This window comes from Xenopus laevis, chromosome 2L, assembly GCF_017654675.1.
Source record: "Xenopus laevis strain J_2021 chromosome 2L, Xenopus_laevis_v10.1, whole genome shotgun sequence".
Classification (NCBI taxonomy): domain Eukaryota; kingdom Metazoa; phylum Chordata; class Amphibia; order Anura; family Pipidae; genus Xenopus; species Xenopus laevis.
The window spans coordinates 154,035,440-154,053,516 of record NC_054373.1 but is presented as its reverse complement, the minus strand read 5'-3'; the positions used below and the strand labels follow the sequence as shown (position 1 = coordinate 154,053,516).

The following is an 18,077-nucleotide window of genomic DNA, read 5'->3' as shown; positions in this document are numbered from 1 at the left end:
GAATCCTTTGTGCTGAATTATTGCTTTGTTGAGCCAAAGGTCATTAGAATGGATAAGTACGGCAATAAAACTAAAAGAACCAGTACTCTTTCCCTATAAAGATTATCATTATTGGCTTATTAATACTCGACCAAGTTGAATTATACCTCGGTAATAAATAGGGAGCTTGGCTGCAGCTTTTCACATGTTAGAAATGAGCTGATTCTCCCCCCAGCCCTCCTGGCCCTGCTGCACTCGCTACTCCAGCTCCAGCAACTTCTCTCTTTATGAGCAATAACATTTAATTTGCTCACATTGAATTGCACCTCCAACACCTCATTGCTCACCTCTAAATATTCATCAAAATGCTAATTCGGTGGGAAGGGCCCTTTTTTGCCGATTTAATTCGGTGCTTATAGATTTAAATAAGAAAACACAGCGCATTATTTTGTAATTGCTTTGCCAAAGCCTTCGCCGCTTATTTACTAACTGATTTATTCGATTTCTGTCGCGAATTAGAGACCTGCTGCAAAATCAATACAATTAGGGGAGAAACGCCCGATTCCCCCTGCGCTGCCCCTGCCCGCACCCTCAACGGCCGACCCCCTGACTTCAATCCGCCTCAAATAGGCCACTGATTTGCCGCTATGAATAATGCGCTACATGGGCGCTACCATTGTCTTGCGCTGGGAACAAGCATCTTCCAACCTCCTGATGGGGTGAAAGCTACTCATATAAACCCCAAATAGCCTGAAAAAATATCACATGTCCAAAAATAAATAAATAAATACGAATAAAATGCTATATATATATATATTTTTGTATATATCATATATTTTTTATAAAGAGGGATTTAATAAAATAATAAATATAGTAAAAAAAAAGTGTTTTTTTAAATCAGAAAGTCTTATCATATCCACATATTTACCCCCCCCCAGTCTATTTGTATAACCCCTTCCCTACCAAAGGGGTGGGCACAGCCCCTGTGACTTGGAATGTGGTTGCCACATGCAGAATTAGATGTATTGCCTTGAAAATTCAAGGGTAAATAAACACTGTTTATAAAATAAATAAATAAACGAATATTTGTTTTAAAAACAATAAAAAAAGCAGAAATAACATGTATACATATAATAAAATCAAACATATGTCTATACTGATGCAAACGATTTTTTTTTGTAATTAGTAGAACAGTTTAGCTGAGATGAACCCCAAATCCAAGTCTGTAAGCTAAAAATAAGGAGGTGCTCGCTGCCAGTCCCACGTGGCAGACGAATTCGAGTCCAAGCTGGAGATCCCCAAACAAAGTAACACGGTCTAATAGCGCTCGCCCCCCACTCAAGGCTAAAGAAGCCGTTTTACCTGCTGGGACAACAATAAACAACACAGGGAAGACAATGGCTTTTCCTGGAGGATCTTCTTGTGCCCATTGTCACTGTTCGTTGGCAAGCAGCAGCCTTCGCACTGAAATCATAGGGAATTCTCTTCCTTATTCTGTGTGTATCAGTGAGAAATCCCCATTTCTCCAAGTCTCTTAAGAACTTCAGATTTTTCTTTAAAAAAAAAAATCTTTTTTTCCTTTTTTTGCCTCTATGGGGGCGCAGAGATAAAAGTTGCCAAGTTGGCGAAAATCGTAGTTATCTTCTCACAAGTCGGATTTTTTTTTTGTTGTCCAGATTCCTTGAGTTACTAAAGCTTTGCAGTGTCTGGGTTTTCTTTTTTTCTCCTTGTTTATAGCTACAGAAGGCAAAAGAGCCATAAATCTTAGAGAAAGCCCACAGAGACAAGAGGAAATTGTGTATGCATGGATAGCAGCGGCTAATATCTAAGCCCATTAACAAGCCTGTGTAGGACTCAAGTTGTTGGGGTACATTAACTTACAGTTAAATTCTGGGAGGAAAAAAAAAGACATTGTGAATTAACATAAAGCAAATTCATCATTTGATTTTTGTCATATTAAATTAGCTGAGCTTGATCAGCCCCCTCCCCTTCTCTCTTCAAACTCCAGTCATTGTGTTAATTTTTAGTCTCAGGCAGTTTGCAGAAAAACCATAAATCAGAGGTCAGAGAAAGTTTTTGGAAGAGCGATCAGACTTGATATGTTAGATAAAAAGCAGGGACAGGGGCGTGCGAATCTGATAGGGGGCTGCTGGGGTGGGGAGAGGTGCTGCTGGGGTGGTGGGGGTGCTGGGATGTGGGTGCTGTGGGGAGGGGTGCTGCTGGGTTGGTTGGGGTGCTGGGATGGGGGTGCTGTGGGGAGGGGTGGTCCACATTTGGAAGAGTGGGCTAATGTAATATTTATACATTACATATAGCTCTATAAATCCCTTAAGGAATGGGGCAAGATTGTGTGAGGAGAGGGGACAAAGAATGGGCTGGGGTGGGGGGTGTTATTATGCTAGATGCAGATAATAGAATGCGTTAAAAAAAAAATATAAAGCGGCTGGTGTTTAAGTGCTGGCTGTTTGTCTCTGTGCAGCTATATTTATATATTAATATCTTTTTTTTCTTTATTGATCACAAACCTTTCTCATTTTGGCCAGGGATCCATTATGAAGCTTATTTCCTTCCAGTAATCAATGCAAATGTGTGCCTCTAGTCTGATTTGTATCTGTGGAGGCTGTGACGCAGGGCTCTAGGTTCTCTGCCTGGGCTGACAAACCCTCTTAAAGACCACTAAACAATCATAATCTGCATTGGCAATACCCCCAACAGCACTTCTCTCTCTTCCACCCCCACATCAACCCCCACCCCCCTCACCTTCCCCAAAAAGGGTCCTCCAGAGTTCCCTGAGCAAACGCCTCCCCAACATCTCAGCACAGCCCTCTCCTATGCTGGGAGTGAGTATCCACTGCAGCCTGGGCTACAGCTCCCTCTTCGCCTATGAAAGTGTTAAAGGTAAGATATTTTCACTGCAAGCAAACAGCAGGCTTTTGTATACATGATTTATAGTCGGATTCTTGGTTCAAACAGAGTTCACATGGATTTGCTACTGCTGAAGGCTTAAAGATGGGCTGACTTCACACTACTACGGCTGCCATTAAATTCTCCTTTCCATTTTTTAACTCTCTCTCTGCTTTTAGGACTGGGGAGGGGTGGGGGCGACTCGCAATTTGAATATAAGGATTTATTTATTTATATGGAACGGGAGAATCGCAATTGTATTTTCCTCTCCGTGGCCTTTAAAAGGATGCAGCGTAAATCATAGAGTTAAATTGTAATTAAACAGCTGACAGCCCCAGAGCCTTGATCATAAAGAAATGATCTATATCCCTGCGATGTGATCTACACGGGGTGGGTTCATAGAAGCCGCGATGCTTGGGCTAAATCTCCATTCAATTTCTCCATCCTTGTTCTTGGGGAATGGAATATCATTTGCCAGACAAAATATTGCGTAAGAAAAATCCATAGAACGAAAAAAAAAACGAGCCCAGTTCAACAATAACCACAATACTGTAACCATTCCCCTTGCAATTCCCTGGGAATCGGACTGGAATCGCTTCGCCCAAATGAAGTGGCAAAAAAACGAATTGATATTTTGCACAACTGATCTCATCTACAATTCCTTTCGATACAGTTGAAATACAGTTGCACAATTGTAGTTGCTAAAATTCCCATTTACAAGAATAAATTTTATATATATATATATATATATATATATAATATATATATATATATATATATATATATATATATATATATATATATATATATATATATATATATATATATCTGTGTGTGTGTGTGAAATATTTCACTTTTAAATACTCATTGTGGACAGAAATGCATTGATCACATAATCCTGTGGCCCTCTTACTAGTAGTGCTGAACTACAACTCCCACAATCCCCAGACAGGGATGAGCTATAGTTCACATAATAATGCAAATGATGGAGAGGGGGGGTATTTTTGATTAATAATTATGCCAGTCAGTCACTTGACTGTTTCTTTAGTAAGAACAAAGGATGAAAGCTAGGCCTAGGCTGTGGTGTGGCTGGTAACAATGGCACTGGGCACTGCCTGACTTGAGTTAAGGGGGGCTCATGCACCAGTTAGGGTTACACCACTTAGAAAAGTTCTGTTAGTTCTGCTAGAGACTATTGCAGGAAGAATGGGCCAGTTAGGCTGATCCTGGAGGAGGAAGAGTCAAGCCAAGTACAGTAATTTCTGTAATTTCTTTTGGCACAGTGAGTCCCATCCTTGACCCAAGTAATCAGTAAAACATTTGGAAATATTAAGAGGGCTGTACGGATGGATGGATAGATAGATAGATACATAGATAGATAGATAGATAGATAGATGATAGATAGATAGATAGATAGATAGATAGATAGATAGATAGATAGATAGATAGACAGACAGACAGACAGACAGACAGACAGACAGACAGACAGACAGACAGACAGATAGATAGATAGATAATATATAGATAGATAGATAGATAGATAGATAGATAGATAGATAGATAGATAGCTAGATAGATAGATAGATAGATGATATATAGATATAAATATACATACATAGATAATAGATAGACAAGACAGATGGATAGATAGATGATAGATAGATAGATAGATAGATAGATAGATAGATAGATAGACAGACAGACAGACAGACAGACAGACAGACAGACAGACAGATATAGAACTTTATTTGGAAATTGGGCTCATGATGTTAATTAAGCCAATGTAGTACCATTAGCAAGAATAATTTAAAATTGGAGTCATAAGAACACTGGAGTTGCTAGTGTGTGTGAATGGTAAAAGTGAGCTCAACCCTTTCTTAGTACCATTAGGATATAAATAAATATCTATTCTATATTATAAATATATTTGTATTTATTTATTCATATATATATAATATATTGTAAGGTCTTTCGCCATAGCCCAGATAGCACAGATTGGGCTCGCGATTTTCCTTTGTCCCCCTGTCAGTCCCAAATGTCCAGGCCCAGCTCATTAGACTGTTTGTTAGTGACAAGTGTCCCCTTAAAAAAGCCAGTGAGGGAAGTTGCGCTGGAGACTGATGTGATGATAAGATCCCCTTTCCTCGTCCATCCATCAGCCCAGGTACAACTCCCAGTGCTTCAGGCCATGAGGTTCCCCTTTTGTGCGAGGCAGTCACGTGGGGCCCCAGCACCAAGACTAAAAAACCTAAACTCCTAGCCCTTCAGATAGAGGCAGTCATCTAATTACTGTTAATCATTTTTATAGCTTCCTGCAGCACTTCCAGTAAATAAATCCAGCTGTCACGGCTTTACCCTGTCATCTCAGACTATATAAAACAACTCGCAAAAATTGGTGTAAAACGATTGCTTGGGGGATTTAAAAAACTAAACACTGAAACAAAATCATTGATTCTGCCCTAGTTAAAATGAAAACCAGGATGAGAGACAGAGGGAAGCAGAACTACACAGCCCTGTAAAAGTTTGTTACAAAGTTACTATAGGACACTGGCCCCTGTAGCGAACAACACTGGAACAATAACTCGAATGTATCGTAAAATTGCGAGCGAATCCCACTAAAAACGAACAATTCTTTGGGCCAGGGTTTAAATGACTCCCCTGGAACCGACCCGCTTTGTCCTTTTCACTGTCCCATTGTCTCCCTTTGTTTCATATAAACCAAATGTCTCACTTTTTAAAGTTTCCCCGAACCAGGAAAATGGTTTACCTTGAACCCAAATATAATTCGACATTTTTATACTATAAATTCGCTTATTCGTTGTAGAAATAAAACACAATGTGTATTCAGATTGTTTTGAAAAAGTACAATGTGTTATTGTCGAGGGGGAGGGGCGTTCATTTACAATCTAATTTTTTTAATTAAAAAATTTAAAAATGTTTTTATTGGAGTTTCGCTACAACTCAGCTGTCGGGGCTATGTTGCCAGGGGGAGCAGGAGGGCCAACAGAGAAGTGTAACAGGAGCTGAATGGGATTAGAGTAAGAAGCCCATAATAAGTTTGAAGGTGCCCTTGTTCTCTCTCTCTGACTGTGCCCTGTACTTTCCCTTCCCAGGAATCTGAGCAGCAGCGATAAAGTAGCAGCGATAAAGCAGCAGCGATCTTTCAGACCTACCACTGAGGAACATGGTATAAAAGCTGATTGTCTCTTCATCCTCCCCTCGCTCTTTGTTCCTGGAGATCCCAAGTGGAAGTGGCCAAGTGTGGGCGCCTGTATGAGCGCAGGAGGAGTAGGTCCCGTGGGTGACAGCGTGTAGTGGGCACGAGTGTAGAATGCCCCCGTATTATCTGCTCTCAGTCTGATTCTCCTGCCTCGGGATCATTTGCAAAGGTCACTACAAGGCGATCCCCCATTAGCTCTGAGAGGTGTCACATTTCTGCAAGTACTGGGGAAATGCAAAAGTCACTTTTCTATGACAACTCTGCTTCTTTTGGAGGCTGCGGCTTCCAGCAGGACAACACTGGCATGGGCTTTCTCGGACAGCAGGACTATGCCAGTAGTGACAATGGCTACCAGCCCCCCTTCTGCCTATCCCCTGGCACTGCCAATGGCTCAGCTAACAAGGCCATTGACTTCCATTCGTCTGATGTGTCAGAACAAGCCCAGCAGCCCAAATCACCAAAATCAGATTCCCCCTTGCCCAAATCAGCTTCAACCCAGAGCTGCACAACTAACAAGTCCACTGGGCCACTCGTCTCTTCTGACGTCACTAGTCCCCACAAGAAGAATAAAGTCAGCAACTTGCCCAAACAGATCTTCCCATGGATGAAGGAAAGCCGCCAGAACTCCAAGCAGAAGAAGCAAGCCCCTCCCCCTGCAGGTAAATATTCCCACAATGCACCGCTTCACCTTCACCTGTTAGTGGGGAATGGATTTAGATAGATAAGTATTGACTGGGGCTTTTTGTTATTTTGTTGGTGTGTTTGTATTCAAATATAGTAGTGACTTGTATAATCTGGTGCTCACAAAAAGAGTGGTTCACCTTAAAGTTAACTTTTAGTATATTATAGAATAGCTAGTTCTAAACAACTTTTCAATTGGCTTTCATTTTTTTTCTTTATTATAGTCTATTTATCTTCTTCTGCTGTTTTCAGCGTTCGAACGGGATTCATCCAAAAAAAAATGCCCTAAAAGGCTAAAGTTTCTAATTATTGCTACTTTGTATTACTCATCTTTCTATTCAAGCCATCTCTTATTCATATTCCAGTCTCTTATTCACATCAAAGCTTGGTTGCTAGGGTAATTTGGACCCTAGCAACTGTATATCTGAAATTGCAAACTGGAGAGCTGCTGAATAAAAATCTTAACTCAAAAACCACAAATAATAAAAAAATGAAATCCTATTGCAAAATTGTTTTAGAATATTACTCTCTACGTCATAATAAAAGTTCACTTAAAGGTAAACAGCCCCTTTGGAGAGGATGTCAACCGAAAAGATTTGCTAAGAGAAGCTGTAATTCTAAATAATTTTTCAATGTACATTAATTCCATATTTTGAATGGTTTTACAGTTACTTTTAAAGATAATTGCTATTAAGAGCAATATCTGTCTGCCCCTTTCTATCCTTTGCTATGGTAGTTCTGACATGAAACAATATAATAACAGGATCCAGCTGATGAACAGACAAGAGAAGAGACATCCAAGGCTGCATTTTGCTACATTGTTTCAAAAAACTGAATCAGCAGTTCATATAGAGTATTTAAGTATTTTTCAGTAATTACATTTACAAGTAATTTAAAACCACCTTTTGCGATTGGAAATTTACTAACAGCAACATTTTCTTTCAAAAAAGATTTTGTTTTTGTGTTTACATCCCCTTTAAAGGGGATTGCTCCCCAGAATTACAGACTTTTCTCAATGACTTTCTATTATTTATTTTTTTTACGATTTTTCCAAAATCTAAGTTTAAAGTTGTTGTGTTTGAGTCTGGCAGCTCAGTAATTCAGGCGCAGACTCTAAACTGTTACAATTTTTGCAACATTTAGTTGATCCATTTCTCAGCAGCATCTCTGGAGTATTAGCAACTATTGTATCAATTCTAACAGCTGCCTGTAATGAATCTCAGAGATTCTGCTCAGCAGGGACAAAGACAAGAAATGTATCAAATAAACGTATCAATTTAGAACCGTTTGACGGGTCGGCGACCCCCCTTCACAGAGCTGCTTTAGAAGGGGAAAAAAAACACTTTACACTTCAATATTAGAAAAACGGTGACACATAGAAAATGGAAAGTAATCGGAAAAAGTCTTTATTTCTGGAGTTCTATTGAAAAACAACTAGTTGTTTGAAGGTGAACAATCCCTCTAAGCAAATCAACCAGGTTGTTTCCACATTTCTGCCTCTGTATTTATTCACAATTCACCTGAGTGTACTGAGCAGCCTGAGCTGGCCACCTGCTCCCCGAGACTATACAGTATAAAGAGCATCACAATATATATGTGTATATTTGAATTATACCTGTATATGTGCCTTTACACAAACAGAAGAGGCAGCTCTTTGCGCTCATTATAATTAGGGTGATCCAAACCAAACTGGAGAAACAGGGTGGAAGAAAAAATTAGGGGATAATAAAATGAGGTGGGCAGAGTAGTGAGTATAATAGTGGCACAGAGATGAATAAAGAGGGAGATAGAAAGGGACAGAGAGATAGGGGGGGAGAGAGAGAGAGTGAGTCAGAGGGAGGGAGAGGAAAAAGACAGAGGGAACAGGCATTTATACACAGGTGCTATCACGTGATCATGCGCACAGGTGTATCAGTTTCTATGCAGAACAATGGAAATTTCTCAGCCACGTGTTGCAGACCATGTTTTGGGCAGTTCCCATTAATAGTCGTTTTAGTTTAATGTGATTTAACCAAACTAGCATTTGATCGGAAATATGTAGCTTTTGATGGCATTTGGGGTGATGAAAATAACAAGTTGTTACATAGTCAAAGTGTCCCAGTCCCCAGGGGGTTCTTAGTTATACAGGTAGACAGTGACAGTGAGTGTGATGATACAAAGTGTTTTGTGTGTGTGTTGCAGAAGATGCCCCATCAGTGGACAACAGCTTCCTCAGCTCAGCAGCATCCAAGAGAGCCCGGACTGCTTACACTAACTCTCAGCTGGTGGAACTGGAGAAGGAGTTTCACTTTAATCGCTACCTCTGTCGCCCAAGGAGGCTGGAAATGGCCAAACTGCTCAATTTATCCGAGAGGCAGATAAAGATCTGGTTCCAAAACAGGAGAATGAAATTCAAGAAGGACCATAAGGGCAAAGGGGGAGGTGTGTCTCCTGGAGGCCTGTCCCCAGGCAGTAGCCCCTCTCTCATGTCCTACAGCAGCAATTTGCCCTTAGACGGCGACTGTGGCTATGAGGTGCCCATGGCTACAGGAGCTTACAATAAAAACACAGGGGACATGTATGGTTTAACTGCTTACTCTGCACCTCTGTTTGACAACTCTTCGGCCCAAAAAAGATATGGCCCCCAGTCCCTGGCCCCTGAGTATGATCCTCACTCTATGCAAGGGGACGTTAATTACGACACCTCAGGCTTGCCAAACGGCCAGGGTTATCTGGGCAATTACTTGGAAAATGGATCTGAGAGCTGCTCCATGTTCAGCCTCCCACATCCTTCCTCAGAGAGCATGGACTACAGCTGCGCAGCGCAAACTCCCAGCAAACACCACCTTGGCCCCTGTGATCCGCACCCCACCTACACAGACCTTAATATACATCCTGTGCCTCAGGCTTGCTCCCAGGAGCCACCGGTGCTGACACATCTGTAATACTGGGAAGCCTTTGAAGGGCAATTTGCCCCTTCTGCACCATTATGTCATCAAACATGCCCTGTACATTTACAACCACTAACACCCCCTCCATGCATTTTCTATGTATTTATTGAGCTATGCACAATGCCAGACTATGCATGGATTGCCTCACATAAGCAAACAATTACATGCTATTTCCACAGAACCTTTTAATATCATCCCCAGTAGTATTAAATACAACTTCTTGCCCTGGGCACTGAGCGCTAGCGACTTTGCGCAAATGGAATATGCCTTGCGTCACATTCTCCAAAAACGAGCCATTTGCGCCTATTTCTCCTTCCAGCCCTGTTTGGGCTCTCTGTTTTTTTGTAACTCCTGATTTTTTTTGAACCTGTAGGGGAAAAAAAAACTATATTTATATGACTTCGCGTTGAATCTGTGAAATATTTTTCCATGTTTTAATATTGTATTTCGGTTTTCTGTTTTTTTTTGTTTTTCTCTTTATACTCCAGGTAACTTAATTTATTTCTATACATTTTTATATTGTTTCAAAACGGTTTTGTCTTTTAGAAATCTATCGAACTGCGTCCAGACGTCTTTTAAGTAGATTTTAATGAAAGAATTGATTGAATAAAGTAAGATTAAAAAAGAAAATTCTACGAGTCGGGTTTATTTTGAATTATTACACTTCTCAAAATATTATTTGTAAATAAAGTGGATTTCTGAGATTCTTAAGGCAAAGAGCAAATGGGTTATTTGAGTTACAGAAATCTCCTTGGTTGTTGTTTTTTTTTTTTTTTTTTAAACAAGGGGTTGGATTTCACCCCTAATTCACCCCCATTAATCATCTAGACAGGGACAGTTCACATGGTCCCCTGAAGCCCTTTTCATGTTAAGTTAGTATTCAGCCCTGGTTCAATCTTGCTTGATCACTTTGCACAATGCTTTCTGCTAAACTCTCAAATTCTACCGGATTCCAGGTTTGAGATTGCGTTAATTTAGTCTGTATTTTATTTACTTTAATTGAAGTTCGATTTATCTAATATTTATCTAATATTTTGGAGGATTGTATGGTCTTTTAGAGAATATATATTTATATATTTTTTTCTTCTTTTTTTAATATATATATATATATAGATAGATATATATATATATATATATATATATATATCTATATCTATATATTTTTTTAATTTATTTAAATTTAATATATTAAATAAATATAGACTATTTGACGCATGTTAAATTTTGTCAGTCAAGCAGTCATATATAAAACAGTAAACGCTGTGTAAACATAGTAGAAATGTAAATCTGAGAATATCATTTTTCAGTTAACTGTGAAATAATTTGTATTTATAAACCGGGTTTAAAGACAACATTTTGAGTGCCAGATTTGCTCTCATAATTACCTTTTATCCGTAGGGTATGAAGTCCATAAATTTGCACTTCAGCTTCCAACTTTTTTTTTTTTTTTTTCAGAAAAAAACTTCAATGCTTTTTTAGGAAACTCCAGTGCGAACGAATATTTACTGATGTTGCAAGATCCTCTTCCACAAAATGAATTACATTTTTTTTTAAGTTTTGCAAACCAATACTGTGTATGAGGGTAATAGATAACAGGACAGACAGACTGACATACAAGTAGATGATAGATATATTGATATCGGTATAGAGTTGGATGACAGATAAATGATACATTATTTATTTTTGAAAGATAGCTAGACAGATGGATGTACAGTTAGACAGAATGCTAGATAGGATCACATACATGTAAACATTGGCGGACAGATATTTTAACTCTACGAATACAGCTCGATGATGGTAAGATGTAAATATACAGATATATAGATGATGTTACATATAGCATAGCAAATAGAAATGAGATAAATATGTGGCATAGAAAATAAAAGACAGTATAAATAAGTTGAATAATTGATGGAGATATGGTAGGTTATATAGTTATAGAAAAGTGATATTTTTATCCTTAATTATCCTTGTTTAAAGGGGCAGTTACAGTATAAATGTAAGTTACTCGTTTACATAACACAATGTGACACTCAGCAGCAGAACTTTATATAAGAAAGTTGTTGTTAGATTTTACGTACTCGCTGAGTGTTTCAGCGACGATTGTTAACAATACCAGACCATTCCAGGACATTTATTCGTATAAGTAAACAAATGCTAAACCAAAAATATATTATAAACACCCACTTTTGTCCCATAAATATGCTCTAGAAAACCTTGGATCCAAGATGTCCCAGTCTGACCTCCAGTTCCCTCGGTATCAGCCTTTTCTGAATTAGAAATGCCCCATGCAGACAGTTCAGTTGAGTTAATAAACTTTGATTGCAGTTTGATTACAAAAGTTACATTGCGCTGGTGCTGCTAGAAATACAAACTCAGCGCTAATGTGTCCTTTATTACTCACTAATGGCAATTACTGTACAACGAGGGAGAGGAAAATGCGCCTCCCAGTTAACTCAATTTGCCTGTGAGCAACAGAAGGCGAGGCCCATGTGTCTGGTACTGAACCAATAACGCCCACACCCTGCCCAATCTACTATTCCATTTATAAATGCGCTTTTCTTCAGCGCGCAAACAACTGCGGATCTGGCGCAATTTCTCCGCACATCTTTGGCAATGGAAGGCGCAAGTGCTTCTGTAAGTGCTGTGTTTCTCCAGATTCTATGTCAGGACCTTCTGATAGGGGTTGTTAGCAGACACCATATGATTATATTACAAATATACCACCTTCAGTAACATATGCCATATTTTCGCTTCCTTTCTGCACTGCTGGTTCTATGGCTTGTAAAAAATGTAGCAGAAATTCAGCACTTCCTGCTTCTTCACAGGTCTAGAAATGAGCTGCTGCTGCTGCTACATTGTTTTAAAATTCAAGACCACTAGGGCAGAGAACAGAAAGGGACAGACACTGCTTTCAATAGAAGTTCAAATTACAAATAACTTTAACCATTGCACAATTTTATACATGTATATTGGAAAGTTGCTTACAATTAACACACACACACTGCCTTAAACTACTAAAAATGCCTTACCCTTTAAAAAAAATAGTTTTCCATATATTTGCAATATATTTAAAGGAACAGTAGCACCAAAAAATAAAAGTGCTTTAAAGTAATGAAAATATCACGTAGTGTTGCCCCGCACTGGTAAAACTAATGTGTTTGCTTCAGAAACACTACTATAGTTCATATAAACAAGCTGCTGTGTAGCAATGGTGGAAATTCAAAAAAAGCTAAATGGCACAGGTTAAATATTGGATAACAGATAACATTATGTTCTACAGAGCTTATCTGCTATCTGCTGTGTACCCTGAGCCTTTTCTCCTTTGAATGGCTGCTCCCATGCCTACATAGCAGCTTATTTATATAAACAATATAATTTCTGAAGCAAACACAGCAGTTTTAGCAGAGCAGGGCAACACTGCATTATATTTTTATTACTTTAAAACAATTTCATTTTTTGATGTTACTGTTCCTTTAACATGGTCAATTATGTCATCCCTGGTCTGGACAGTCCTACACTCACCTTCATCTGATTCATTAAGAATTATATTACTTAATTCTTCATTTTACACAGGGACCAAGTTTTACCTGCTTTACTTGCTGCTTTCAGGGTTAAAACTCCCAAACATGTTTGCCCTTTTATTGGCCACCACTGTGATCACCTGACTCAGGTGTCCCCGACCATTTTTTTTTTTTTACCCGTGAGCCACATTTAAATATAAAAAAAAGTTGGAGAGCAACATGAGCAAGAAAAACAATCACAGGGGTGCCAAATATGGGCTATAATTAGCTATTTGGTAGCCCCAATGTGGACTTAAAGCCTACAGGAGTACTGCCTATAGCTGGAAAGGGTGGGAGCTACAACATGGAGCTGGCCACTGCTCCTGTATAAACTATAGCAAACAAGGGAAAGTTGTGCTCACCACTAATTTTTAAAACCATTATTTAAAACCTATTTATTATTAAATAGCACTGCTGCATAAATGCACTTAGAAGCTGTTTAAAGGGATTGTTCACCTTTAAATTAACTATTAGCATGATGCGGAGAGTGATATTCTGAGACAATTTGCAACTGATTTTCATTTTTTTATTATTTGTGGCTTTTGAGCTATTTTATTTAGCAGCTCTCCAGCCTGCAATTTCAGCAATCTGGTTGCTAGGGTCCAAATGATTATATCAACAGTACACTGATATGAATAAGAGGCTGGTACTATTGATAGGAGAGGGCCTGAATAGAAAAATGATTCATAATATGTAGAAATAACTATAAATATATAGCCTTACAGAGCATTTGAGTCTAGATGGGGTCAGTGACATCCATTTTAAATGTAAAAACTATAAAAATGAAAAAAAGAAGGCCATTTATAAAATTGCTTAGCATTACCCATTCCATAACATACTAAAAGTTAACTTAAAGGTGAACCACTTTCCCCCATATAGGCAGGGAAAATTCTCTTCCCCCATACTTGCAGTTATGGATATCCCATAAAAAAAGAAACTCATTGATTAGTGGCAGATTTCAAATTATGGCCCCAAAATATTGATAAGTTGACCTATTCTACCAAGATATATTAAAATTGCTCAATAATTAGGGCCTCACTGGGCCCCTAACACTCCTGGCCCCCCCTACAACCACAGGGTCTGCTTCCCAAGCCAACAATCAGATCAGCCCAATTTGGCTCAGCATTTGTGCAGCCAAATTGCATAAAAACGTACTCGTATGGCTTTAAAAGTGTATGGCCAGACCTAAAGTCAGTGGCTGAAGAGGAGGAAGATGATCCTACTCATGGCATACAGCTGAACCCTGCTAAGATCAGAATCCACAGGCCCATATGAAAAATTCTGGATTTTAATATGAGCATTTACGAGCAAAGCAAATTTTCTTCCATGTCTGAGAAATGTTTTGTTCAAAAGTAAGGACCTCGAATGATCGGACTTCCCAATCTCCAGACCTGCCACTAACCTTTCAGATCAAATAAAGTAGAACAGACAGATTTTTTTTTTCCAATTGCTTTCAAAGTTTTATTTTTTTTTTACAGTTTTTCCAAAATGAAAGTTTAATGTTTGAATGTCCCTCCCTCTGGTGTTTCAGTCTGGCAGCTCAGTAATCCAGGTGCAAATTCTGAACTGTTACAATTTGCTACATTAGTTGATACATTTCTCAGCAGCATCTGTGAAATATCAGTAACTATTGTATCAATTCTAACAGCTGCCTTTAATGAAACTCAGGGATTCTGCTCAGCAGGGACAAAGATACGAAATGTATCAATTTAGAACAGTTACAGAGTCGGCGACCCCCCCTCCTAGAGCTGTTTTTAAAAAGACATAAGAAAAATGAAACTGCATTAGAAAAATGGTCACAAATAGAAAATAATAAATAACTGAAAAAAGTTCAACAACTGAACTGACACAAAAGTTGGAAGGAAACAAACCCTTTTAATATTAGTGATCTTTAGGACTCTATCTCAGTTTAGTCTGGGGATAGTCAGCTTTTCTTTCACTGAAAGGCAGCTTCCATGCAGATTTATACACACGTGCAGACAAATAAGGCTTCCTGTGCTATTCCCTATATATCCATTTTTTTTTCTGTAGAAAAAAACTCCTTTCTATTATTCATTCACTCAATTTCCAATCCAGTACAAGGTAGGGAATAATGATACACACTGTTTACTTTAAAATACAAGGAGTTCCATGACAGGGAGTCTGCAGACCAAGTGCTTTGCATAAAGATCATGAAACGGAGTTGACTTCTGATCTCCTCATATTTTAAAGGAAGGTAAACAACTTTCAGTCATGTTACACAATGAACATCATTAAATAAACTGATGAGATCAATAAGTTTGTTCACAGTAGCGGCACAATGGACAGCATTGCTATAAAACAGAATTGGGCTCCTTTGCAACCAGAGCACTATCTGCATAGCAGCCCTATTCTGGCAATCTGTGGGTTCTGGCAAATGCCAGAGGGGCTGCTGTAAGAAGCCATAGATAGGGATGTAGCGAACCGCCGATAATGTGTTCGCGAACGCCGTTCGCGAACACCGGCAAAAAATGCGAACAGTTCGCGAACAGTTCGCGAACTTCGAACATCCGAAAATCGTTCGACGTTCGCGAACTTGCGGCGGACGCGAACAGCCGATGTTCGCGCGAACAAGTTCGCCGCAGAACAGTCCGCGACATCCCTAGCCATAGACAGTCACTATTTATTGGGCTTACGGAGGCTGTTTGGGTCTCTGTGTACTTGAAATGCCAGGGCTTATTTTAAACCTCCTGCATAGAGTTTGTATGTTCTCCCTGTGTCTATGTTTGGGGTCTTTGTGGGCTTTCTGTGATCCCTCTGCATGTCACAATCATACAGATAGGTTCAATCAGGCCTGGACTGGTAGTCAAAATAGGCCCTGCCAAGTACACAGAGGCCCAAACAGCCCCCTACCAGCCCACTATATGGTAACTTTCTATGGAACCATACAGTGGCCCCTCTGGCGTTTGCCAGAACCCACAGATTGCCAGTCCAGGCCTGGGTTCAATGGCTCCTGATGGAGCTTGTATATGGTACAGAGATCAACCTCTCCAAATCACCAAATCAACCGCTTGCAGGGTTCCAAATCAAACATCCTAACAGGAGGGAACTGTCTATTCTGTGGTTAGATGTTGCCTTGCCCCAGTAGATATATCAAATACTGTGGCTGCTGCCCTCCAGCTGTTGTTGGAATAACAACTGTGGGCGGCATAGGTGGATGGTGGCAAGAGTAGCTCCCACTGGTTCCCCCACGTAGATAAGCAGGTTTGGCGTGTGGGAACATTGGAAGGGAGGGAACGGGCATTGCTTGTTACTGACTCCAATATTACTAGAAATGGTGTAATGCCACTTATTTAATATATACTACCATTTAAAAGAGCTTCCACCGATCCTCCCTATGCGGTTTTTAATTATTCGTATTTTTAAGGACAAGGTCCAGCACTGCTCTGGATTTAAAGAGTCTCTGTGTTTATGGGCAACATGTTTTATTGCAACTTTAATTAAAGGTTATGTTTTAGCAACATTGTAACAATCGTTATCTGAACTGGTTTGCTGGTAACAACACGTGGAAATGTTTCTAGATATATTTCACCCAAGTTTGTTGCAAGTTTGTGATTAACAGTTGGAATAACAACTAGCAGCACCCTGCAATATCCATAGGGTTGCTGGGAATTGTAATTCAGCAGAAGTTGCAGTTGGTACATAATTAGCCTAGATGAATGCTGCCCAGTATATCCCATGCCCTGGGTCACGGATGCATTTATTAGAGGTAGGGCAACAGTGTCATACAAATAGATCTCAGGAGATTTTGCACATGCTGGAGGGCCATATACATCTCTTGCAGGGCCATATATGCCCCGCTTACTCCCATTTGGACATCCCTGGTCTAAATCATTCACGAAAAAAACCTTCCCAATTATAATATACTCCATCATCTTTACTCAAAAAAGTATATTTTGCGTGACTTTTTAAGTAATGTTCAATATTGTAGTTTTGTATTGAGAAAGAAGTCGTTTTCCTGCTTCCGACCCGCGGACTATATTTTTACACTGCTGGATTCTCCCTTTGGGTATTTAAATCATCATAACTATCCACAGGGGGATTGTGCATTCTGCCAGAAAAACAATTTCACAGTAATACATCTCAACCCAAAATGTAAGAATATAAAACACTGTGTAAGCAATGGTGAGTTTAAAAATACATTCAGTAGTGAGAGATGCTGCAATGCCAAGTCATTGTACAAAAGTGGGACTTGAGGCCAGGGCTGTTTATCCTCTGGTCCTCAAGTTGTTTCTAAAGTACAACCGCCAGCTTTCTATGAGGGCCAAAGGCTGGAAGGCTTAACTATTACACATCTTGGAAACTGAACTGCAGCAGTGGATCTCAGAGGATGCTGGGAATTGATGTTGACAAGCAGCTGTAAGAGTGCAAGGTTAACATCTCTATTTTAGAGAATTATCATGTGTTATGGTGAGAAAAGCATGTAAAATCTATTGGGCAAGCTGTCTGCAAAATTGTGATTTGCATCAGACTTACGTTTGGAAGGTTATTGGCAAAAACAGCAGTACAGAGCTTGATGGTGATACTTAAGGGCAGAAAGGATGCAAAAAAAAAGAAAGGCACACGTTGTCATGTGTTTTACACTTTTGCCCTGCACCACCTTCAGCAACTGTGGGCAGGTCCAGAATGGAGCCTAGGGACCTGCATTTCCCCCATACAATAAATACAGTGCTGTCTGGGTTTGATGATGCTGCATTCATGGAGGTGGGGGAATCATGTAGGTATCCCCTTCCCCACTCGTCCCCTAACTTGCCCATGATTCAGATATACAAGTAAGGTAGC

The 18,077-nt window shown here is 39.5% G+C and overlaps 1 protein-coding gene across 1 annotated transcript; it reads left to right on the top strand.

Moving 5' to 3' along the window:
* The first annotated feature begins 2,250 nt into the window (after nt 1-2,250).
* Nucleotides 2,251-10,344, top strand: hoxc3.L (homeobox C3 L homeolog). Its single transcript, XM_018247550.2, has 3 exons — nt 2,251-2,877; nt 5,997-6,762; nt 8,966-10,344. The coding sequence occupies exons 2-3, from the start codon at nt 6,336-6,338 to the stop codon at nt 9,706-9,708; spliced, it is 1,170 nt and encodes a 389-aa protein (XP_018103039.1). The 5' UTR covers nt 2,251-2,877; nt 5,997-6,335; the 3' UTR covers nt 9,709-10,344.
* Nucleotides 10,345-18,077: the final 7,733 nt, after the last annotated feature.